Below are 26217 nucleotides of genomic sequence, written 5' to 3' on the forward strand. Positions count from 1 at the left end.
AGTTATATAGCTACAAACTTGATTTCAGCTTCTGAATAATTTCAAGATACAGATGATGAACATTATCTGACTTAGCAACCGAATTTTGATACTTACTTTACTAATGTATGAGTCAATCCTATTTTGTCAAAATAAAGATTTGGAAAATTTAAAGGGAACCCTCTTTTATTGATAAAAAATGAGGAAAATATCAAAAAACCACTTTAACAAAGTAAATCCCGAATCGAAAGATTAAGTGGAAATAAAATCAAGCAAAATAAGAAAATAATGGAACTCTAAATCGGAATAGAATGGAAGATTTAGTAGTCATAAAAAAATTCTTGAACTTAAAAAACTATCGTTTATAGAAACCTCAAAGGGAGGACTTATTATTTTGTGGCATTATGAGCCATTTTATGTATCTCTCTTTGTATAGTAATGTCTCTTTACTTTGCTTTTCTTCTTTTCTTAAACAAGTTCCCCCTTTGAAAAACAACAAATTCTTTCGGTTAGAATATTTTTTCTAGGATTTTAAATTATTAATTGCTGAAGGGGTTTTGTATGCTAAATTAAAAAATCCTGTCCTTTTTTACCCTATTCCCCCACTTTTATTATTTGTTAATATCGAATATATTATTTTGATATCAATTTTATTATCAATTTCTATTGTTTCATTATTTTTTGTTTATTGTGTCCGTTGAAAACTCTATTATTTGACGGAGCTGGTATATAAAGCAGCAAGATTTCCAATCTCCCCAACAATATTATTTGATCATTGCTTGGCGTTTGATAAATTTCTAATCAATAATATTGATAAAATCAATATAACCAATAATCAATCAACAATGACAACAATCAACAAATCAGGTATGTTCTCAAACTATCTTTTTAGTATGTAGTATTTTATTTTGTTTGACGGACTTAAATAGCAGTGATCATTGAGCTTTTTATAACACAGTTAAAAACTGCGACTTTTTTTGGGTGAATTCACAGTGAGAAGCTGCAGAGTTTCAATAATTTACGGTGAAAAGTTGTAATCTTGTGAAAGATGCGCTTCAATTCAGCAGAAGAGTCACAGTGATTCCTCTTTGATTTTTTCCTGTGAAAATTTCACGGAACCTGTCCGGCGTTACTTTATGTAGTTAATCGTATTTTTTATATTCAAAATTTCTAACCCTCTCTTATCTTTACCCGCAAAACTAACTGAATGAACAATTTATTGTCAGGTCGTCTTTTGGACACTCCTTGCGTGGTTTGCGGTGATAATTCGTCCGGTAAACATTACGGTGTTTACGCTTGTGATGGCTGCAGTGGATTCTTCAAAAGAAGCATTCGCAAAAACAAGTAAGAAACGTTCCGCCTACAGTTATGTTTAGTCACTGTCTCAATGTTATCAAGTTTGATTGTAATATTGAGCAAGGTTGTGATAGCTTCGCCAAAACTAGGGAAGAATAATGGATTTAGCTATTTTGCACCCGAACCGAAGGCGTTCAGAAAGTTTTTCCTCGTTTTAGTGCGAAAACTGCATCTTTTACTCTAGGTAAACAAAAACAAAAAGAATCCTGGAATTACTGTAGTATTCTGCAGTAGTGAATGTTACTTTGAACTTTCCCTTTTTTTGCTATCAGAAATTACTTTTAACTATTGTACTATGATTTTACGACAGCAATTGGGGGTTTGTTTGAGATTTTTTGTTGACGTCTGGCGCATCCATACATTCACTGAATTCGACTAAATAGCTCAAAGGAACTTGTAGAAGATATCATTCATCTGTCGTCCAGTCCCAAATAAACAAACCATTATATGTCTCGCATCTGTCTTTTGCCGTTCTAAGAAATCCGAAAAACCAGCAATAACGCCTCGTTTTGGTAAAAGTTAAAGATCTTTCCTTTTGTTAACACATCTGTCATTAGTCTCTCCAAAAGTCAAGGAAATTGATGATTGAGAACAAAATTCTAAAATAATTTTTATTTATTTTTCATAGAAAATACACTTGTCGTCAATCACAACATAATATCGATTTAAATAACAACGAGGGCGGAAATAAACCTGTTTTCCGATCGTGCCCTATCGATAAAATTCATCGAAATCAATGTCGATTTTGTCGATTACAAAAATGTCTGGAAGTTAACATGAATAAAGATGGTAGGATTTTTTTTAACCTTCTTATTGGTTTTCTTTATTTTGTTATTGTTCCGCTCAATATTATCTTTCCACCTTCATTTACTGAAATGATATGGCTATAACATCTTTTGAAGAAACGCTATTCATCATCTATTCGTTATTTCGAACTTTTATTTTGTATTGTCGATTTATTGTTTTTCCCAGCTGTCCAGCACGAGCGAGGTCCAAGAAACTCTACCTTACGTAAACAAAGACAAGACAAACTATTGGCCCATCACCATCTTCACCAACAGCAACCTGCTCCTCGACCAATCAGATACGAGGAAATTGCTGTCGTGTCCAGCCCTCCTTTGAGAAGAAGCCCAAAAAATGATAGTTTTGAAGATTTTATGGATATGGTTTTATATGCAACTGAGAAATGTTTAACTCCAGATTATGAAGAGGTTTGTCATTCCGTTCTTTGTTCGTTACTTTTCCAATCAAATCTTTTTAGTTCCTTCGTTTGCCGACTGCTCCATTCTCACCCAAAATTTAGATCGATAGTCCAGGCAATATGGGGCATGAGGTACCACCTTGACGGTGAAAAAGGTTTGAAAATGTTTTTGGGTTAAAACATATCTATATTTTGAGAATCGCGATGGTTTTCAGGCTAACCAGGGGGCAATAACTTTTCAGAGGGGGTGTTTCGAGGGTACGTGGCAATCGTTTTTGGAGCCGATTTGCCTGGGGTAGGGTACTGCATTTCAAGATATCTCATGAACTACATATCAAAACCTATTAAAACTTTGCAGGGTTTTAGAGGCCTACTATTTACTTATGTTAAACAAGTTTTCATTATTTTTCTTCGACAGAACCGTCACCTATCAATGACAGAGGTGACAGCTAAACTATTATTCAAAATCATCCAATGGACCAAGAAATTACCTCCTTTCGCTTCTCTTTACTACGTTGACCAGGTGAGAATCTCAAATTCAATTTTGACTTCGGTCTCTTTTTAACAGAAGAATTCATTATATGCACCACTGCAATGTCTTCCACGGACCCAAAAGCTGATTGGTTCAAAGTGACGTATTGACTGATTTTACGTCACTTACAACCAATCAGCTGTTGGGTCCGTGATATTATGTCAGAAGACATTGCAATGGTACATATCATGAATATGCTTCTGTCAAACTCCCACAGCTTGATCCTCCATTATTTAAAAAAAAAAATTCTAATTCTTGTCTCTTGAGAAAGTTACTATTGAGTCTTTGACAAATATTGGCGCTTTTGAAGTACGAGACTAACATGCATTTATATTTACGTTACATCTGTGTGTTTGGTCATTGACTTCCAAGCCCGAAGGGCTAGACTCGAGACTCCTGGATGGGAAATGAAGCCTCTTATTTCCTATCCAGAACGCCCACGCGTACTTGTTACACAAACGCCAGATTGAAAATAAAATCTATCGCTAGATTTCAAAAAATGTAGTCCTCAAAAACAAAGGAACCACTAGATACAATCCGCCGTCATGATTGCGGCGCGTTCGGGATGCGAAATAAGTGGCTTCACTTTTTTTGCCTATGGGAAAGATTAGAGATTCTAAACTCAAACTGTTCGGTGTTTTCATACTTTGAACACTCATTTTGAATAGATTATACTGATGCAAGAATCATGGAGCTCGTTATTCCTCATTGCTGCCGTACAATGGAGAATAGTATCAGATGACTGGCTTCTAGACTACTTGCGAGATTACGAAGATCGTTTCAGTGAACGCGAAGTGCGCATGCTCAGATATATTGCTGATCTATTGGCTGATTTGGACCAATTAGACTTGGATGAACGTGAAATGGCTTGTTTGTTATTCATAGGTTTATTTAATCCATGTAAGTAATTTTGTTAGATCCCTATCTGTGTTTGCACATTTAGATGGGTGCAATTATGCCAACCAATGCATTTTCATTCCCCCCATTATCAGTAACTTCAGCATGATGGACCCATTTTGAGAAATTATCAACCACGATTCCCGAATGAACCGCCTATGGGTGCTATCAAATGTTGCATGGGTCGCAGCGCTCCTAGGTCCTTACCAGCGGTATCCAGTTAGAAATTAGTGTGATGGAACGGCAAACATTCCTCTGGATCGGCTGATAACATTCACCATAACTTTATTTGTAAAAGATTACCCAGTTTTCCAATTTTCGAAAGTCGAATAATTATTTTCTTTTTTCTGCATTTTAGACATCAGTGCGTTGACAGAACCAGGAGCTGTCGAATCATGGCGTGATCAATGCCAAATGTCTTTGAATGATTATTTAACACGTGATCCAACGTTGAACCCTGGACGTTTCGGACGAATGTTGTTAATTTTTGGACGCTTACAACGCGTGGATCCGAGGCTGATTGAAGATGTTTTCTTCAGGAAAGAAATTGGTGATATGCATATGGAGACTTTGGTTCGGAATATCTTTCATAGAACCTGATTGGCTTTGGTCGCCGCGATGATTCAAAATTAGATTCTAAAAAGGATGAATGCATGTAATAAAACAAAAATGAAAACTTTCAAATAAATCTGGTATCGAGGCTAACCTCTAGAGTATTTAACCGTATTCTGAGGACAAAAAAGACAACCATGTATCAAGAGCTCTGTGATGACTACATAATTTTTATACGCAGAAATTACTTTATTAGTTAAAACTATATATAATTTTTATTGATTTTTAAAATAAATAAATCTTTTAATCGGGGAAGGACATAAAATTTAATTGATCATCTTTTGTTCAAACCTAGTTCTAATTTTAGATAAAAGAAGGGTGTATTCCTATGGTCAAATTTGGTGTGCAACTCTTTTAATTGTCATCCATGTCAAAGAGAATAACAAAAATAACCTGAAAGTTATACCGAGTTTGAAAAGTACGCTGAACTTAAACAAGTTAAATCAATTTCTTTTAGATTGATTAATACTCGGCGAGTCTCGCTAATTTGAACTTGATCAGGGGAATTTAGTTTGAAAAATAGAAAGCCCTTTCCATCACTGCAATCTCTTTGATGAGTAAGAACCAGAAATTTATAGGAAGTTTTCGCTTTAGAGGGAAACAAAGTGAGGAAACTGGTTTTTGAAATCAGAAGTTTATTTTGATACATTCCTAATCCACAGTAGGGAGTCTTAAAATCACTTTCTTTTTAGCTTTTCACTTTCTAGAAAAAAAAAGGATAGAAAATGAAATCCTTACAGAGCTAAAATAAAATCATAATCCGGGATTTCAGATTTTTATTACGAGAATATTAACCTCAAATAGACGACTTTGTAGGGGATCTTAAAAGTTGTCTGTTTTACTTTTTGCTGTTTTTCCTTTTTTTCCTTTGTCGATTTTTTGATTCCGTGGGTGACCTTACTGGGATTAAAACCCTGGTTTTTTTTTTTTTAAATTGTTTTAAAGAGATTGTTTATAACTCCCTTTTCTTATCATGGGGAACTAGGTGTGAAGATGTGAAGTGTCTATTTAATTGTCTAAAAGAACACAGGAAAAAATCATCTTGCCATCCTACTTATCGTGGGGTTGTCTTTTTTTAGTGAATCTAACGCCTTACTGGAATTATTAGATTCAAAATTATTGCCACGAAACACCAAATTTATTTCCACCCGACACCTGAATGTTGACGTAAATGGAACTCGAATCTAAAAAAAAGTTCTCTGAGAGAAAAATGCTGACAACGTTATAAAATAGATCTTATCGGAGTTTTTGATTTTTCTAAAAAAGCAATGCATCGTGGGATTGTTTCGGGAGTATTACATTAGAAATCTCTTAGGAATTCCTCGAGGGAATTCTATTGTAATACTCCCGAAATAATCCCACAATGCATCGCTTTTTTAGAAAAATTAAAAACTCCGATAAGATCTATTATGTTACTACAAGTATTGCCAACTGCAAATGGTTTTTCTACCCATTTTTCTTTCACCATTGTGGTTTTCAAGCTTCTAATTCATTTCTCAGAATTTCTAAAAATTTGTTGAAAGTTGGTTCTCAGAGAATGATTCCAAAATCAAGAATATTTTCTACTGTGAAAAAAAATCCGAGTTAGCAAACTCAAAAAAAGTTTTTGCGAAAAAAAAAGTTCGAGTTGATTTTAACTTAAATATTATTAAAGTCTTCTCCAACTGAGGAAAAGTGGTAGATACATAATTTTGATGTGCTATTTACAAAAGTTTAATAAAATTATGCCAGCTGATACCACCTGAAAAAAACAAGAGCTCTTCCATCATAATTGCAATACTGTATTTTTCTCGTACTCGTAACATGCATCGCAAATGTTAATACATTCCACCGAGGTCAACAAGACAAGGGTATAATGTAATGGTCATTAATTATTTGTGATGTCTTATAGTCATATAGTCGGTGTCAACATATATTCTGATCGTTTATCAGTTGCAAAGTCGTTAAATTCTTTCTCCATTGAAAATGATTTAGTTTCAGTCTTCCCTCAGAGACCTGCAGTACTTATTATTGGCCAGATCCAAACAACACGTGTGCCTTAGTGGACAGTCTCCTTCCGCATGGCAGGGTACCCGGTGTCCCATCAATGGTAGTTGTAGCGGACAGTGTCGTGTTACTGGAAAGTAAATAATGGTGAAAAAACAGTTCAATTAAATCAAAACCCCTTTTTTCAACAAACGGTATCGAATATGAAAAGAGGGAAATTAAAATCTTTGCAAAATTCTCTCATCTACGTATAAAATACAAACCTGAATTCTTTATATTATCCTCATCCCACGTTTTTTTTATAAGAACATCAAACATTTTTGAAGGCTTCAAAATGTTCTTAACATTTTGTTTTACGCTCAAAAATGTTTGAACTTGTTTATCATATTTTGCGGCCATTGAATCATTATGTTCTTATAAAAAACGTATAGCAGCTTAAGAGTTAATTATCACCCTTACCTTTAGGTAGGCACATCTTTTGGAAGTAACCACAAGCGGTTTGACAACACGACAACCCAGGGCCACAATGGTCATCATACGTGCAAGGATACGATAACAAAAGATCCATACAACGCAAGGATGACGGACATTCACCTGTGATTCCGGATAAAAGAAAGTAAGTTTGCTGTTCTCTTGTAAGGCTTCGTTTCTGTAGAGAAGTCGGTCGGGAGTAGTCACTTTAGTCTAATTTGTTTTGAAACGGTTAATAATCACATTATGCCTCTTAAACGGATACATGTTTTTTTATAAGCAAGCGTCAGGTTTGAGTGTGCTTAAGTTCTCAAAGCATCCAGGCGTAGCTTATAATTCACCCCGAGCCAAGTTTTTAGTGAAATTTCAGAAATTTTGTAAAAATTTGTTCAGATTTCGAGAGCATTAGAGTGTGGCTACCCTTGGAATGTCTTTTTTACTTAACCTCTATCAAACCTTTTTAAACAGGTAAAAAATGACAACTTGAAAAATATTTCAGGGTGACATATATGCTTATGTTATGCTTAGGAATTCTGCAAATATGAGCCTTCATATGCTCATTGGTCTAAACCAATGAAAAAAAACAAATAAACTTTTTTTACCTAAATTACCATCCAAATTATTCTGGTAGTTTATTGGTTTGGTGATGTATAACTTCTTGGAAGCAATCTTCTTTTTCATCTCAATCTCGTGTTTGGAAATTTTATCTTTCTTTGTTTGAGTGTTTTCACTTGTCGTCTTGAGTTTGATCTCGTGAGAGTTTTCATTTTCGTTCGCATTCGGTCGCGCGATCTGATCTTTCTTTACATTTTGATGGTGCGGATGACGGATTGTATGATTTCGTTTTCTCACCGTGATTGTCTTGTTAATTATCGGTAAGGCTGTAAATTCAAAATTCAAAGGATTAGCAGACTGTGAAGGAAAACGCTACAACCTGTGAATCCGAACGGAGCTATTGTCAAGAGAATTCAGAATTTATTACCTTATCGGCCAAAACTTAGTCGGCCTTAATTCTTAGTCGGCCCTAATTTTAGTCACCTCGTCAAAATTCTTACCGGGCTCAGGAATCCACTTTGGTGTGTCATCTGAAAAATAAAATGAACAAGTGACCATAATGCGTTTGATTGGTTTAACTCGTACCTCATTAATTTTAGAGAAGATTACTGGATCTCATTTGGTAGTTTACAGGCATTGTTCTCGATTTTAGGACAACCCCCCCCCCCCGGTGACAATTACCCCCAGGACGATTGCCCGCAGGACGATTGCCCCCAGACAATTACCCCCCAGGACAATTTCCCCCAGACAATTACCAACAGACAATCCCCCCAGGACAATACTGGTATTGGTTTCGATCTTTGCTCTATTGCACATTACAAGATAGCGTATATTTATTTATATATGATAATCCATCTTTTGGTTTCAAACCTTTCCTTACTGTATTGTTCGACGGAGACTGTCTCGCTCTACGGGATTATACCGGGTGCACCAGAATTATTTTGAAATTTCGACATGGAAGAAAAGTCAGTCATTTTTTTTTTTTAATTTTTTGCACAGTGATGCAAAGTGGTGATTCCCAAAAAGTGACGGAGCCCGATTTTCGAAAAAAAAAATGTGGGGGTAAATTTGAGCCAAAAAGTGCCTAAAAGTGAGTTTTTTTAGAAATTGCTTCATTACTTTTTTCAAATTTTTGGACAAAGATAAAAGGCAAGGTTCTCTAAAACACGACTGAAGCTTTTTTTTCCGGAAAATTTTTTTGGCCGTATTTTTTTGCACTTTGATGTAAAATGGTAATATTTAAAATCTGATGAAGTCCGATTTTCAAAATATAATTCTTTGGGGCAAATTTGGGCCAAAATGTGCCTAAAAATGGTTTTTTTGGACTTTGTGTGAAATTGCTTCATTAGTTTTTTCAAATTTTTTGGACAAAGATAAAAGGGAAGTATCTCTAAAACGTAATTCAAGCCGTGTTTTCTGGAAAAAAAATTTTGGCCGTAAAAGTCGGATTTTCTTATTGGGGAAATTCCCTTTTGTCATATTTAGGGAAAATGAACATTTCTCTAGATTGGCTTGGTATTTTTTCTTATTTTTGGCATAGTGCTATAAAATGGTATAACATGTTTTTTTTTTACTTTTCGGACTAATTTGAGCTGTGATACTCACGGTAATCTATTCAAGCTGCTCATTACACTTTCTTACTCTCTTGCTATTTGTCCTACTTCTATCTGATTTTGATCACCAGGTAGGTTCAGCATTTTGCTTGTTTTTGGACCCGGTAGATGAAGTGACTAAGTATCTTATTAGCATGTGACAGTTAGAATAAACCACCAATATCTGCTATCAGTGGGTTTACCTTTCATTGCTTCAAGAAATAAACGTTGATCTTTCGTCAAATGTTTTCCTAAAAAAATAGAATCGTTAAAAACACCGAGTTTTATATAAATTCTTAAGCTGTGTCTCTATCTTTGCATAGAGAAGTTTAAAGAGATGGGAAAACAGTTTCTTGAAAACAATGGAAATACGACTCGTCATACTCCAAGTCCTCTGCCCTTAAAAGGAGTTTGTTTCAGTTCATGGATTTCTTTTGTTGTTGATAAAACAAAATCTGTATAATTAGCGTGATGTTGTAACTTAGCTTATAGTATCAGCCGATTTGTTACAATATGGTATGGTATGTAAACTTTTCTTATGGTTTACCTTCTTTCTTTAGTTTATCAACGCGAGACTGAATTTCTGCATTTACTAGAAAAAAAGAGACTTTTAATTTGTAAAAATCTTTAACCTTTCCAGCGCGCAACATTTTTATATCTTCAGCCCGTCTGCGCGCAACGTTTTTTGATGAAAATGCAATTTTCACGATAACCGTTATAACTTTTTGAAAAATTAACTTCAGAAAAAAACCCTTATATTTTTGGAAAGCCCTACCTTTCCCCTTTCTAAATATGTTTAACTGAGTACTTCAAACAATTTTGGACAAAAATTATGAAGCCAGACAAAAGGTATATGAAAAAACAATGTCGCGAAAGAGTCATTTTTTGGTGCAAAACTTCAAAAAATTATAGAGAACCTGAAAATTGATAAAAACACTTACTTTTTTCTTTAGAAGGTTCCTTTATAGTTAGGTAATACAATTCCATACTTTTAAAAGCCAAATAAAACTCTAAAACACTTTTATAAACCCTTACTTTCATAGCTAACTTTCTGCCTCCTCCAGTTTCACAAAATCACGCAACATAGCTTGGTCTACCATTTCTATTTTTGAAAAATGTTGCGTCATACCAAAACAAACCCCGATTGTTTCTTATCGAAAATTTCACGCTGATTCCGATTTTTTAATCGGTTTTACCGTACCTCTGACGGTTGGGGCGTAATCCGACCAAATATAAAGGTCACCTTAAAAACGTATCAGATACGTCTTTCGGAACGTATGGCGAACGTATCAGATACGTCTTTCGGGGCGGAAAGGTTAAATCATGAAATAATTAGTCTGAATCCTACAAAACCCCAGGTAGTATAGTCTCCCAGCTGTTCCAGACATAAAATAACTTATACCATATGCGAAAGACTCGCGCTGCGCAATGTGTTTCGTCGCTGCGCCGAAGTCGCGAAGGCTGTTCCAGACATAAAATAACTTATACCATATGCGAAAGACTCGCGCTGCGCAATGTGTTTCGTCGCTGCGCCGAAGTCGCGAAGGCTGTTCCAGACATAAAATAACTTATACCATATGCGAAAAACTTGCACACGTAAAATATGTGCGCTAACTGCGTAAGCCACGCGCAGCGCCGAAGTAAGTGTGCAAATCGTCGCCCCACTCCAGCTGGCACGCAACGTTCATCTAACGTTAAATGGACGTTGTGAACATTAAATTGACGTTAAAAGAACGTTGTAAGTCAGCTGGGCTATAAGGAGCACGAATTGGTTAGTGGATGCCAGCAGCCTACGAAATAACAGGATGAAAAAGATTTTATTCGAATGATGAATTCTTACCTTGATCATTTTGCTTGCTTTTGGTGAAAACAACATCATTCCTCTTCTTCCCAGACTCCTTTGTCAAAGATGAGATCATATCTAAGGTTGGGTATGTGTAAGAAAAATTATAAACAAGAAAGGATAGCCTGTTATCAAGGTTGTAAGCTCTTTTTTTATTTCGACCCTGGCTAAAGTAAAGGGCTGAAATTCTCCTATAAATCTGCTGTACCATACCAGAGTTAATCTTGTGAAACTTCTACTACACAAAAGATTACGAACCTTTTTTGTCATTTGTTTGTCGTCCACTATTTACTTCCATGTCAACTGTAAAAAAGACATACTCGATTGTTGAAACCTGTGGATATTTTTAACTGTTGAGTTTTAAGCCTAAAAATGTTCTTATAATGTTCTTATTTTTACCACTTCGTTAGCATTTTTGTGCAATTTCATAAGAAGTCTGGTGTTTTAGAGGCAGCATTAAAAGGTTATTAAACTTATTCATAATTTTTTGGCCCTTGAAGCACCACTATAGCCATCATTCAAGTGGCTACTTCATAATAACTCACTCAATGCAATCGTTTAATGTTTAAACTTTTACTGTTTAGGCGAGACCAATTTGATAAGTTGTTTTACGGACCCGACCGACCCTGAAATTCAAAAAATCGAAAAAAATAGAATTGATCTTGGTAGTACATCTTTATTTGCATTGCTTTACAGACTGTCAAATTTTCAAAATGTTGGTAGTTTTATCCATGAATTCGACGTAGTAGTTTTTGCTGCTTTTTAATCTTATTTTTCGTCGACCGACCCTCTTTTTAGGGTAACTTTACCCGTAAAACAACAAATTAAGTTGTCTTTGCCTTTTAGTATAATAAAGCGATTCTAGCTTCATTCTTACTTTCGTCAGACTGTGTACTTTTGATGAATGCTACTTGGTTCGTTCCTTTCACCGATGCTGATTGGTTGGCTCCGTTGACAGATGATTTTGATTGGTCGGTTATTGTTTTGGTTTGATTTGAAAGTAAATTGGTCACATTTGACATTTTATCCAATGTAGTATTTATGGAATTTGGTTTTAGATTGCTTAAAGTTTGGTTCGTTACGGTTGTATTTACGGTGGTATCTGATGTGTTTTGAATGAAACCGTTTGTGGTGTTTAACAAAGCATTTGTATTGTTATTGATTTTCATTTGGTTTAACTGAACGGTGGTATTTTGTTTTGCTGTGTCAGTTTTCTTTGTAGGAAATTTAGCAGCTTTGATTTCATGTCGATTCGATATTTGAACGTCTTTGGCAACTAAGAAAAAGTGAAAAACCATTATAATGCTGTAAACAACCCCGGGGGGGGGGATACTAGGGCAAAATGGGTTACGGGGATGCGCCGCTGGTCAGGGTACCTTTTTTAACCTACATGAGTCCCAGGTAGGGTCGCAAAAACACCGAAACAGAAAAATTTTTTGGAAAATTTGGGGAAAAAGTAGAAAATTTGACAAAATTTTGGAATTTCATTCAGTCCCATTCAGGGTCCCTTTTTTCGCAAGATTCGGCAAAATTTTTGAAAAAACGAGTCCCACGTAGGGTCCATTTTTCGAACCTCAGCGGAGACCCCCGTCTGTCGGCAAGGGTAGTACCCCCCCCCGGGAAACTACCACTTTTTTAATCTTAAAAATAAACTTGTCAATCACTGTGTCTAAACCAGATACTGTTAACCCTATTCGAATAAGGGGTAGGCGCTTTTCTGTTATTTTTTCAATATTTTCTCACTTTCTGCAAGCATGATAAGTGACGTCATCGAAAAATGTTTTAGCCAAAAATTACCTCAAACACGCTTTTTTTTATAAGAATACACTTTATAAGAATATCCATGATGAAAATGGCCAAAAAATTAAGAATATGGTAAGAATATCACCATCATGGAATTTAGCAACTGAAGGATGAAAAAGTTAAGAATATCCATGATGAAAAAACGCTATTCTCATAAAAAAAAGCGTGTATGACAAGGATCTTGTGTGCCAAATTTCATTCAAAAAGACCAAATAGATAATAAGGGTGGTACAGGAAAAGCCCCCCCCCCCCCCTAGTTCTTAACCGTCCCTAAAAGCCTATATAGATAGGGTTAAGGGAGGAATAATGGAACAGAATTAGAATGGATTTTTGATTGATTTTTGTTTTTATCACTACAATGAAGAGGAAAACATTAGCAATACTCACTGGTGTCAATGGAGTTGGTCGTGTTGATGAATGCTGCTTTTATCGAAAAAGTCGAATTTGCTAAAAGTTGAACAATATTTAGATATCTATGTACATTAACACCATTTTCATTCTTAACAATATTCCTTTGTTTAATTTTTTGTTAGCTGCTCTTTTCTACGGTTATGCCATTCGTGGACCGTTTTAGAATTACATAGACATTTGACGTTGTTAAAACCATTATTTTCATCTAGTTTTAGGCGTAAGGTTTGATGAGTTTGAGATCACTTATGCAAACTTCATGTTAGTGTATTGAAACATACCTTCCTTTGGGATAATACTCTTCTTGGTCAGTAAAGTATCATTCTTGATGACCACTGGTTTTGGAATATTGTTTCTTCTTCGAGCTGACTCTAGAAAAACAAACAAAATGACCAGTAATTTATAAACGATACAGCAAAACCTCAAATTGACACACTCGAAAAGGCGGGACAAGCTGGAGTTTTTACAAGCTCTTATTTGATTTGGTTGGTCGTTAACCAGTAATAAAACAATTTTGTTACTTTTTCTAAAGAACGCGTCATCTCTATCACTTCAAATGACCAATTAGTGAAGTATCTTGTAAAAACTCCAGCTCATCCCTTAAAGGCGGATAATTCTATTTTCCCGGACAATTCCTAGTCAAATCCTCTTTCCAAATGGGGACATTCAATTTGCGGACCCAGCAATTAGCGGACAAAGCTTTTTGCACGCAATGGCCAAAACCCTACTTTTTCCTCTCTAATCAGCGGATATGGACGGTCTCGCACTTTTAAAGTTTTGAGGGAGTTATCCTTTTGTGTCAAATATTATGGCGATGATTGTACGGAAGATGACTTAATTGGGTATCCCATAGTCGCACAGTACTCTTGTGTACTTAATTGTAGGGAGGTGAAATAAGCAAATAGAAATCAACAAAATGGGGGGGGGGTCATAATTAAGTGTTATTGACCTGATTTTGCTAAAAATCCCTAGGAAAATTAAGGTTTTCGGCTAATTTTGGCACTTCGTAGCATAAAGGTCATAAAATGGAGGAAGGGGGTCATTATAAAGTGATATGGGGGTGTTTTTTTTCCAAAAATTGCAAAATGACCCCCTGTAATTAAGCACACGAGAGTATCTTTTGATCTTAGACAGCCAAATGTGAGATTTAAGGTAAAACTTCAGGTAAATTTGGAATCACTGTACTAATCTCACCTGGAGAACCACTTGTGTAGGTCGCCACAAATCCGGGTTTTAGTTGATTTTGGTGTGATGTTGACACGAAACGTACATTAATAACATTCTCTTTTGAAACATACTCTGATGGAAGTTTTTGACCACAAAACTTCTTGCTTTCTTCACCACCTGATAAAATGACGTAATCTGAATCGCATCTAAAATATATTTTAAAGTTAAACGTCATGTAATGTATAAACGTAGGCGAACGTTTCGAATTTAAATTGCTATTTCAATTTTTCAGGATATAATTTTGCTTTCTTTTTGTTACCTGCTGATCGACTCTAAAAGCTATATATAAGATTGATTTTGATCTAGGCAAGATTTTCACACTTCCCACTCGCTTAAAGTTATATACTCTATTTTTCAGGATATAATTTTGCTTTCTTTTTGCTTACCTGCTGATCGACTCTAAAAGCTATATATTAAATTCATTTAGATCTAGGCAAGATTTTTACACTTCGCACTTCCCACTCGCTTAAAATATATACACTTTTTTTTTGGACCTACGCCAGAGGTCCTTTGTTTGTTTGTTTGTTTCGCTCGTCCGTTCGTCTCTTATCAGCTCTTCTCGGGATTGGCCGATTAGTTTTTTCTAATTTTTTGCATAGCGATGCAAATCGACAGTACCCAAAATGTGACGAAGCCAGAGTTTCGAAAAAAAAAAAATTGGGCCAAAAAGTGCCTAAAATTGTTTTTTTGCTTCATTAGTTTTTTTCTGATTTTTTGCAAAAAGATAGAGTGGAAGTGTCTCTAAAAAGTGGCTGAAGCCGTTTTTACCGGAAAATTATTTTTGGCCATAAAAATATGATTTTCTTATTTGGGGAAATTCCCTTTTATCATTTTTAGGGAAAATAGCAACACTTCTCTTATCGTCTCCCCTCTCTCATCAACACTCCATCGCAGCGATCGGTTTGAAAAATCTCAAATGAGGAAAGACAATGACAACAGACCCTCTACGGCAATGAATTTTCGAATTAGCCGTAGATCACCCATTAGTTTTTCCTGATTTTTTACATGGTAATCCTTAAAATGTTAGACTTAACAAGATTTTCAAAAGAAAAAACTTTAGGCAAATTTGGGCTAAATTTCCGATTTGTGGAAGTTGCTTCATTCAATTTTATCTTTAATGAGATAGAGTTATCTTTACAAGAAAGAAAGGATTGTTTTTGTTTATGTCCAAAACTCCTTGGGGCTCCTTAACTCTAAAACATCGGAAATCCAACGTGAAACAAGTTGCATCATGTTTTCAAGCTTACCATCTCTATGCTATGCTGTTATCTTTTCTTTTTCGTTCGAATATTTTCATCTTTTCATCTTCATTCAGCCTGTTTCCAACTACCTATACCAGGTAGGTCCATTCAGTATGTTGCTTGTTTTCATTACAAAATCAAACTTTTTCATTAGCTTTCACAAGGAGTAAAATAGAACAATTGAACTAATCAAAACCATTTACGCTCATTCCCCAATCTCTCTGTTATCGATACCGGATCGGATATCAGACCAAATCAAAACTTCTTGCTGTCGAGACAGAGAGGAGCTAGTTTATTATTCAGTGTTTAGCCTGAGTGACACCGGCAAACTACAGTATATACTTTGAATATACATTCTTTGACATAGATAGAGTCAAGATTAGATCCTGACATAATGATTACTACAAGGACTCCAATCCTTGCTGCAAAAGCAACAGAACAAGAGATTATGATTCAACCGATCATCATTGGTGTTCTTCACCTGATCACATTGATTTTACATCTTTTCGTGCAATACACAATATATAAAGCAAAACTGAACAACAATCAATATTTTCTTATCCGAATATTATCACTGGTTGATATGGCAATGTCTGTATTAGGTCTGGGCGTTGTAATTTTGGTACAAACTGGGCAAAATGAAATTCTAAACAATGGGTCCATAGCCATATCATTATTGCGTCCTTTTATTTACCTGTTGTCAAGTAACATCACATTGGTTATAGTAATGGATCGAGCCATCGCAGTAAAGTATGCTTTACACTACGAAAGTATGGTTACAAAACGAAGGCTTGTTTACACTATCTTAATATGTGGCTTACTCAATGTTATCATGCTTGGTGTTTTATACTTCAGCTTTGGCAATCACCAGAAAATTTCTGACGAAGATTTGTTCATCGTTACCAACAAAGGGGTTTTGATATTTATTGCTTGCATAGGCGTACTGACTTGTTTTAGTATCGTTGTGTTAGGCAAAATAACTATGGCCATTCGTGAGGAGAATGAAAAACGTATCAAGGGTTTGACCAACATTCATGGAGAGAAAGCAGAGGAATTAGATGTTGTGAAAAAACTTAAACAAACCGTTAGTGATATTATTCGCTTCAATTTCTGGACCTGCATTTTTTATTCCCCTGTGTCTGTCTCCGTGTTAACTATAGTATTTGCTGGCTCAGATGAATTCTCAAAGTTAGTACTCATGTTCAACATTTTCTTTATGAAAATTTATGGGCTTTCCAACCCTATAATCTACCTGACTTCATTTACGAAAATTCGACAATTTTGGTCACGACAACCATCCAATGGCGATCAACCTTAGTACCTTGTCATCAGGGTGAATTATTCTATTTGTATTTTGTATATATAATCAGGGCAGAAGGTTTCACACTATTATAAAATTTTCATTTTCGTGAATTTACTTCGATATTATTTCACTAAACGTTCGGTAATTCCTGATAAATAATTTCAATTTTGGAGGTAAATCTTAAATATAAGAAAGGCAAAAAATACTAAGAAGCTCATGTTTATGTTTATGTTTCTTTTCTTTAACCCTTTGAGTGCCAGGGTCCTTTTTTCTAAGTTTTTTTTAAAAAATCGCTAGTTCAAACTTTAAGGGCTTATATCTCCTGATCTAGAAGGAATTAGAAGCTCGTATATAGCTCGTTAGATAGCTTAGAGTCTCTTCTTTCTTTTGGGCGCCTTCGGCGCCGCCCGATTTAGGAAGGGCGTGGTGGGCGGTGGCCAGGGGGGGGTAGGTTAGGGAATTAAAGCAGTCAGGCCCGCTGCGCGGACCTGACTGAACTGATGAAAAGGTGCCCAGTGGTAAAATTTCAAATCAATTCACTAGAAGACAGAATAAAGTAAAACAGGGCCAAATTTGGAGGTTCTTGGATCACTCGTTGACCAAAAATAGTCAAAAAACGGTCAGAATCTCAAAAAAGTGAATTTTTGTCAATTTTTTGCATTTTTTTGACTTTTTTGCTTAAAATTTCGCTGGAAAGACTCACTTTTGAATTTTTTTTTGCTTGACCATAAAGGACAATCTAATTCCTACGAGTTCGACCAAAAATAATGATTTCTAACTCAAACTGGGCATTACAGGAGGGCTTCGCCCTCCTATATAGCCCATGTCGTATATATACGACATCGGCACTTAAAGGGTTAAACAAAGTGAAAAAAAAATTTTGAAAATGTGATTTTTTGGTGTTTTTCAGCATTTTTGAGTGAGTTTAGGCCAAAAATTGAGAAATCTAAAAAAAAAAATAATTTTTGCAATTTTTCTTTAACCCTTTGAGTGCCAGGGTCCTTTTTTCTAAGTTTTTTTTAAAAAATCGCTAGTTCAAACTTTAAGGGCTTATATCTCCTGATCTAGAAGGAATTAGAAGCTCGTATATAGCTCGTTAGATAGCTTAGAGTCTCTTCTTTCTTTTGGGCGCCTTCGGCGCCGCCCGATTTAGGAAGGGCGTGGTGGGCGGTGGCCAGGGGGGGGTAGGTTAGGGAATTAAAGCAGTCAGGCCCGCTGCGCGGACCTGACTGAACTGATGAAAAGGTGCCCAGTGGTAAAATTTCAAATCAATTCACTAGAAGACAGAATAAAGTAAAACAGGGCCAAATTTGGAGGTTCTTGGATCACTCGTTGACCAAAAATAGTCAAAAAACGGTCAGAATCTCAAAAAAGTGAATTTTTGTCAATTTTTTTTTTTTTTTTTTGCATTTTTTTGACTTTTTTGCTTAAAATTTCGCTGGAAAGACTCACTTTTGAATTTTTTTTTGCTTGACCATAAAGGACAATCTAATTCCTACGAGTTCGACCAAAAATAATGATTTCTAACTCAAACTGGGCATTACAGGAGGGCTTCGCCCTCCTATATAGCCCATGTCGTATATATACGACATCGGCACTTAAAGGGTTAAACAAAGTGAAAAAAAAATTTTGAAAATGTGATTTTTTGGTGTTTTTCAGCATTTTTGAGTGAGTTTAGGCCAAAAATTGAGAAATCTAAAAAAAAAAATAATTTTTGCAATTTTCTTTAACCCTTTGAGTGCCAGGGTCCTTTTTTCTAAGTTTTTTTTAAAAAATCGCTAGTTCAAACTTTAAGGGCTTATATCTCCTGATCTAGAAGGAATTAGAAGCTCGTATATAGCTCGTTAGATAGCTTAGAGTCTCTTCTTTCTTTTGGGCGCCTTCGGCGCCGCCCGATTTAGGAAGGGCGTGGTGGCGTGGCCAGGGGGGGGTAGGTTAGGGAATTAAAGCAGTCAGGCCCGCTGCGCGGACCTGACTGAACTGATGAAAAAGGTGCCCAGTGGTAAAATTTCAAATCAATTCACTAGAAGACAGAATAAAGTAAAACAGGGCCAAATTTGGAGGTTCTTGGATCACTCGTTGACCAAAAATAGTCAAAAAACGGTCAGAATCTCAAAAAAGTGAATTTTTGTCAATTTTTTGCATTTTTTTGACTTTTTTGCTTAAATTTCGTAAATTTCGCTGGAAAGACTCACTTTTGAATTTTTTTTTTTTGCTTGACCATAAAGGACAATCTAATTCCTACGAGTTCGACCAAAAAATAATGATTTCTAACTCAAACTGGGCATTACAGGAGGGCTTCGCCCTCCTATATAGCCCATGTCGTATATATACGACATCGGCACTTAAAGGGTTAAACAAAGTGAAAAAAAAATTTTGAAAATGTGATTTTTTGGTGTTTTTCAGCATTTTTGAGTGAGTTTAGGCCAAAAATTGAGAAATCTAAAAAAAAAAAAAAATTTTTTGCAATTTTTTCTTTAACCCTTTGAGTGCCAGGGTCCTTTTTTCTAAGTTTTTTTAAAAAATCGCTAGTTCAAACTTTAAGGGCTTATATCTCCTGATCTAGAAGGAATTAGAAGCTCGTATATAGCTCGTTGGATAGCTTAGAGTCTCTTCTTTCTTTGGGCGCCTTCGGCGCCGCCCGATTTAGGAAGGGCGTGGTGGGGCGGTGGCCAGGGGGGGTAGGTTAGGGAATTAAAGCAGTCAGGCCCGCTGCGCGGACCTGACTGAACTGATGAAAAGGTGCCCAGTGGTAAAATTTCAAATCAATTCACTAGAAGACAGAATAAAGTAAAACAGGGCCAAATTTGGAGGTTCTTGGATCACTCGTTGACCAAAAATAGTCAAAAAACGGTCAGAATCTCAAAAAAGTGAATTTTTGTCAATTTTTTGCATTTTTTTGACTTTTTTGCTTAAAATTTCGCTGGAAAGACTCACTTTTGAATTTTTTTTTGCTTGACCATAAAGGACAATCTAATTCCTACGAGTTCGACCAAAAATAACGATTTCTAACTCAAACTGGGCATTACAGGAGGGCTTCGCCCTCCTATATAGCCCATGTCGTATATATACGACATCGGCACTTAAAGGGTTAAACAAAGTGAAAAAAAAATTTTGAAAATGTGATTTTTTGGTGTTTTTCAGCATTTTTGAGTGAGTTTAGGCCAAAAATTGAGAAATCTAAAAAAAAAAAAATTTTTGCAATTTTTCTTTAACCCTTTGAGTGCCAGGGTCCTTTTTTCTAAGTTTTTTTTAAAAAATCGCTAGTTCAAACTTTAAGGGCTTATATCTCCTGATCTAGAAGGAATTAGAAGCTCGTATATAGCTCGTTGGATAGCTTAGAGTCTCTTCTTTCTTTTGGGCGCCTTCGGCGCCGCCCGATTTAGGAAGGGCGTGGTGGGCGGTGGCCAGGGGGGGGTAGGTTAGGGAATTAAAGCAGTCAGGCCCGCTGCGCGGACCTGACTGAACTGATGAAAAGGTGCCCAGTGGTAAAATTTCAAATCAATTCACTAGAAGACAGAATAAAGTAAAACAGGGCCAAATTTGGAGGTTCTTGGATCACTCGTTGACCAAAAATAGTCAAAAAACGGTCAGAATCTCAAAAAAGTGAATTTTTGTAAATTTTTTGCATTTTTTTGACTTTTTTGCTTAAAATTTCGCTGGAAAGACTCACTTTTGAATTTTTTTTTGCTTGACCATAAAGGACAATCTAATTCCTACGAGTTCGACCAAAAATAATGATTTCTAACTCAAACTGGGCATTACAGGAGGGCTTCGCCCTCCTATATAGCCCATGTCGTATATATACGACATCGGCACTTAAAGGGTTAAAGTTGATGCAAAGTAGTACAATGTGTACTTAGCTCGAGGCTAACCAATATCAACTTTTAGCTAATAAGCATAATGTAGTAAAAAAATAGATTTTGCGATGAGGAGTTCGAATCTGGTTCAGGTAAAAAACTTTCACCATGTTTGATATTTTATGTTATTTTGGGTGTAGAATTCAAAAAAAGTGGCCCGAAGGTCTGACACGTTGGTAAAATTTAGCAAAATCGAGAAAACTGTAACGTACATGTTTTTATAAGTATACAAAAATTCGAAAACAGGCTTGAAGATGCTCATGTACCTTCCTTGAAACTTCTTACTAATGCTAACTCAACATCGCTCCGGCGTATTTTCAGCTTTTTGATGCTTACTGCAGGGGTCTTATTTAGGCCTCAATTCGGTCCAAAACCAAGGCACGAAAAAAGTAAGAATTCCCTGGGTTAAAAATTCGGTTCGCCGCCTCTAAGTACATATTTACGCCGGGTCGCTGACAATTCGCCGGCCTAGAATCTAGAATTCGCTGGCCTATCAAAAATAAAGTAAAACCCTTGTTACTGATAGCGCCAGATAATTCTCTAACGTCCATCAGTAACGTAAATAAAGCCTGGGATACACGGGGACGTGTAAGTCAATAATAAGTCAATACAGCTTATTTCCTACATAATCGTACCCTCAGGTTATTTAAAAGTTCTCTTCAAGTTCTGGGTCCGCACTTCGTCGAAAAGCGTCAAAATAATCGCTGGCTATTTTCCCAAATTTCCCTCAAAATTATACCATTACTAACACTAATTCCTAATTATTATCAAATTAATTTTCAAGGGTATGTTAATTTACTATTACCTCTTTCACACTCAGTAAATGCTTTCTTAAGATACCTACCCTTCATTCCCGACATCAAAAGCATGAAACTTGACTCTGATTGGTCGTTCTTCTGTCGTTATGGTAACATTACATTCTTCGTTCTGAGGGTAGAATTCTGGGTAATTTGGCGAAGAAATGAGACCATCTGGGGCAGTTAGGTTTGAATTGCACTGATCTATAAAAAAGTTAAATATTTCAAAGTGTCATAAATAATTTTTAAATTAATTCCCTCTAATTCGATCCTCTATAATTCGAATCCTTCTCTAAATCGAAGACAAGTCGTAGTCCCTTGAAAGGTCGAAATAGAGAGAGGTATTATCAACACAAGGATGCAAATAATAAGCCCGTCAACTGAATGTTACAAGGGAATTATGTTCAAAGTTTTTTTCGATGTACTGTAATGATTCGATATTTGAACTCTCTTCATCCTAGTTGCTCAAATGCAAAGTTTTTTTTTCTCCACTAATTCGATCGAAAATGAAGCCACGAGATCGTTTGTGTTAAATTATAGTGAAGTCAAGCCTAGGATTCTCTTTGAAAGACCAAAATAACGTTTGAAATTGGGAGAATTATTTTTTCTTGAGTTTGCAGGCCCGGTGGAACGACCGTTAAACTAGGGAGGCTGAAGGCTCAAAATGAGATAAAATTTGATATGAATTTGGGATTTGAGAGTTTCGAACCCTAAGCCAATCAGCCGTGTTGTAAACATTTTTTTATTTGAAATCTCTATTGATAAACAGCTTTTGTGAAAGTTGTATATTATGTTTAAGCCTATTAATTAGCAATTCCCGGTGGGGTCACTAGTGGCCACAAATAGCAGTCCCTATAGACCAAGAGTAAGGCCTAAAAGCCTGGAGCTGTCTATTGTGTAGACTAGTCATATCACCGCCCCCTTTAATGTTTGAAAAATTCTATTTATTCGAATTAGGGAGAGACATCTCACCTTGTGATTGTGTTGGTTTTTCGATTGCTGTGTATCTAGCTAAGAAGCCATCATCACTCTTTGAATCATCAGAGAAAAACTTGACGCACAGTCTATTGGTAGTGGAGATGAATGATGGAGGGATAGAGTTTCCACAAAATTTACTTTCTCCTAGTCTAGATACACAATCACCATCCATCACTTTGACGAAATCGTTTTTGCAATCTTTGTCAGGCGAAGCAATATTCATCCTATGGTTGGAAGGAAGGATAGGTGTCAGATCTTCGGAGAGTTTGTAAGCTAAGCTATCTCGTAAGAGTATGTTTACTTTCCATAAACGTGGCATCAGGGACTGTATACCTCAATCACACACAGGGAACTATAAGTAATGTGTTTGAATTATGCAATGTTCCAGCTTTGAAGACTTATTGCTTCATAAAGCGTTCCTTACATCAAGAGGCCAGAAAAAATTTTCGTATTCAAGGTGGAATTTGAGTTACAGAGGTTTAAGCTAAAGAGACTGATGTCAGTTTCAAGTCTAAACTAAGTCTAAATTTTCGATTGGTGTTCATTTTGAAATATGATGCCTCTCCAAAAATTTGAGCCAAATTAGACCATATGTCTGTGTAGTTTTGTTTAGATTATATTACTGTATATTGTTTAGATTATATTAATGTATACTATGCAGTTTTGTTTAGATTATATTACTATATATCTTCGTTCTGCGAAACTGTTTATCGTGAGATATAAACTCGTGACCGACGCAAGCTTTCTTGGTCTTGTTTGTTGAAATTTCAAATGGAGTGAAATGGGTCTGGTATTTGATATATGTATTTGATATTCTTTGTAGTTGAGTTGAGTGAAAGCTAAGATGTAAACGACTTTACAATTATCATGGAAAAGGTTGCGGACGAGTTTAGAGAGCATAATGCGCATGGTGAGCGGCGGACGGAAGAGCATAATGCCGCAGGCGTACGCGAGGACGAAAACCAACAATTTGTTGGAGGTTCGGAAAGGACAGAGAACGCTGGTCATGATAGAGTTTCCCCATTGGAGGGAAGTTTGAAAACCTTTAAACAAAAAGAACATGAAAGATTAAAGACTGAGAATGCACGACTCAAACTCGAAGGAGCTGGGAACGACTTTACAGCAGATGCAGTTGAAAGAATGAAACAAGGAATCGAAGAGCTGAAAAATGACTTTGAGATGGAAAAAGTGAAGGTAGAAAATGTGATGTTGAAAGCGCAAAAACAATATCATGACGAAGTTCAGAACCTCAGAGATGAAAAACTACGTCTCGCAAAACTGTACGAGACTACAAAACGCGAGAAAGGAGAGATGGAACAAAAATTTTATCAACTCTTAGAACAAAACTGTAGAAAGCAAACAGAACGGAAAACTTTATTGAAACTCCACCGATTAGACTTAACACAAATGTCTCTTTATGATTTCTTGTTATTAGGTTCTCACATGATTCTTGATTGGACATGCTGTTCACGCTACGCCAATTGGTTCAATACACTGCACAGTAAAAGATTTACCGGATCTCGTGTTATTCTGTCGAAGGAATATTTAGTTCTGCGATTCTTTATATCGCATAAACAACTGACGAATCTGGAAATTGATATCAATAAGTTTGTACCGAATGTAGAAGAATGGAAAACTTCAGATTTGAAATGTGTTAAATTACTTCATTCATCAATAAGCGATTTATCACAGGACATGAATTTCAGAGGCGGTAGTAGATGGGGTTGTGATCAGATTTTATCCGGTTGTTGGTTCGAAAAATATACGGGTTTTACGTACCATGTTACATACACTGTCTTTATTATGAAAACGAAGAGTGGCGAATGATTTGATGTGAAGTTTTTCATTGAAGCCTTACACAACCTTTTTTATAAGAACACGAGGCTGAAAATTAACAATAGATTTTAAACCCATTTTTAAGCCTGAATATCAAAGAAAAATTAAGAACAGCCCATCCTAAACCAAAATTTACTGGTTCTTATAAAAAGTGTGTATTATTATATACCTTGTGCTTATAAAAAGAAGCGTTTAATATTGTTAGATTTGCAGTGCAATTTAATGTTCTAATATTTTCCAATGCAAACTAATCTAGCTTTAGTCAGTGATTGATTTATCAATTTTCATACTCAAAATCTCCAAACAGAGAATGTAATTTGCTACTCATCCATTACTCTGTACCAGAATGTATCTATAACGTTTATCGCCACTACGGCAATGAATTTTGAAATATTCCGTAGATACTGGGGGTCTGTGTATAGACAACTCATCCATCAGAAGTAGATGCTTTGAATCACAGTTCTTCTAAATTATAAAGAGATTGGGTATACCTTTCGAAATTGAGTTTGATGACATTTTCTTTCGGGACTTGGATAATGTGGACACATTCCATATCACTAGGGTATTTATTAGGGTAACCAGGCGATGTGAAATTACCAACTCTATCTGTGTAAATACCACCACAACCATCTGAAATGATAAAAAAATGAAATGATCAGTTGCGGTGAAAAAATAGTGAAGATTTATGAAAGAAAATGTCTTGTGAAACTAGCTGAAAAAGGGCCTAGCCCTGAAAGAAAAAATATGTGGCTAGAGGAGAGAGGATTCTTTATACCCTTGGGTCACTGTTTAATGAAGTTACTTTTTCGGTATAAACCCCCTCAAACAAAGAAAGCAGGTTTTGAAGAAATTTCATACAAATAAATAAAAATAGGGTCGTTTGTAAAATTCTGTTCAAAGTATCCCCTAAAACAGTCCAAAATGACCAAGAAGGGACCATATTTGCTATTTTCAGCTATCCAACAAGGTAATAATAAACAAGCTGATTGTGTATGACAATAGGGTAGTTTGTAAAATTCTGTCCGAAATATCCCTTAAACAGTCCAAAATGACCAAGCTTATCAGCTATCCAACAAAAGTCTTCCAGTTCAAACCAACTCCTATGAAGTAGAAGTAGAAGTAGAAGAACGAGATTAAAGATACTAACCATCTCCAGGACAAGGGTTGTGGACATTACATCTTTGTTCAGTTGGTGGTTTGGTATCTTGACGACAATCATCATGGTGCAACGTAACTAGGCTACCATCTTTAAGTGTTTTTTGACATAACACGTCACGGTTTTGTACACCGCTCCCACAAATGGTTGAACACTGAAATAATTGATAGAATTTTCGAAAAGATATTGAAAACAAATGTGGCAGTATACCTTACAACCCACTCCCAAATCATCTGGTCTAGCTTTTATCGTAATTGGTTTAATGGATTTATGGAGAAATCTGTTAACCAATTCTTAGGCTGTCCGTCTCGCCAAATAGGTAATGATATCTATCTTCCTATATATGATAATGAAATTCTTTACATGTTTGATTTGATTTGGTTGAAACTTTTGGAATTTTAAATAGTTTCGAAAATGAATTAGATCTTTCCCTTTCTGCCGCCGAGTGGTAGCCGACTGGTAAAGTGATATGCAGCTTTCACCCTTGACTTCCGTCTGGGAGTGGACGCGATACCCACCACTATATCACTACGATACAATTGAAAAGTGAACTGTATCTCCGATTAGAACCCTTTTCCGAAAGC

General features: G+C 35.9%; 2 protein-coding genes across 3 annotated transcripts in view; one reads left to right on the forward strand and one right to left on the reverse strand.

The window, feature by feature from the left end:
• On the forward strand, positions 1–4914 carry LOC136800559 (nuclear receptor subfamily 2 group E member 1-like; the record flags this gene model as incomplete). The annotated part of the gene is given in 7 exon segments (XM_067057220.1): positions 1–846; positions 1206–1323; positions 1964–2124; positions 2308–2546; positions 2955–3059; positions 3737–3968; positions 4324–4914. Coding segments are annotated over 7 exon segments (1119 nt in total). The 3' UTR covers positions 4566–4914.
• Positions 4915–6198: 1284 nt separating this feature from the next.
• LOC136800552 (A disintegrin and metalloproteinase with thrombospondin motifs 6-like) overlaps positions 6199–26217 on the reverse strand; it is a 33579-nt gene continuing 13560 nt past the window's right edge. Inside the window, exons 22-37 of one of the 2 annotated variants that reach the window (XM_067057210.1) lie at positions 25625–25787; positions 24969–25107; positions 22636–22865; positions 21711–21867; positions 14430–14608; positions 13517–13606; positions 13215–13274; positions 11902–12300; positions 11283–11327; positions 11022–11102; positions 9729–9773; positions 9385–9432; positions 8090–8119; positions 7637–7915; positions 7023–7157; positions 6199–6693 (exon numbers count right to left, since the gene is read on the reverse strand). In XM_067057210.1, the coding sequence (XP_066913311.1) occupies positions 6554–6693; positions 7023–7157; positions 7637–7915; positions 8090–8119; positions 9385–9432; positions 9729–9773; positions 11022–11102; positions 11283–11327; positions 11902–12300; positions 13215–13274; positions 13517–13606; positions 14430–14608; positions 21711–21867; positions 22636–22865; positions 24969–25107; positions 25625–25787 (2220 nt within the window). In that variant the 3' untranslated portion in view covers positions 6199–6553. The remainder of the gene's footprint in view (positions 6694–7022; positions 7158–7636; positions 7916–8089; positions 8120–9384; positions 9433–9728; positions 9774–11021; positions 11103–11282; positions 11328–11901; positions 12301–13214; positions 13275–13516; positions 13607–14429; positions 14609–21710; positions 21868–22635; positions 22866–24968; positions 25108–25624; positions 25788–26217) is intronic. The other variant, XM_067057211.1, reaches the window with a different exon arrangement.

Source organism: Clytia hemisphaerica, unplaced genomic scaffold (genome assembly GCF_902728285.1).
Source record: "Clytia hemisphaerica strain Z4C2 unplaced genomic scaffold, Clytia hemisphaerica genome assembly, whole genome shotgun sequence".
NCBI classification, from domain to species: domain Eukaryota; kingdom Metazoa; phylum Cnidaria; class Hydrozoa; order Leptothecata; family Clytiidae; genus Clytia; species Clytia hemisphaerica.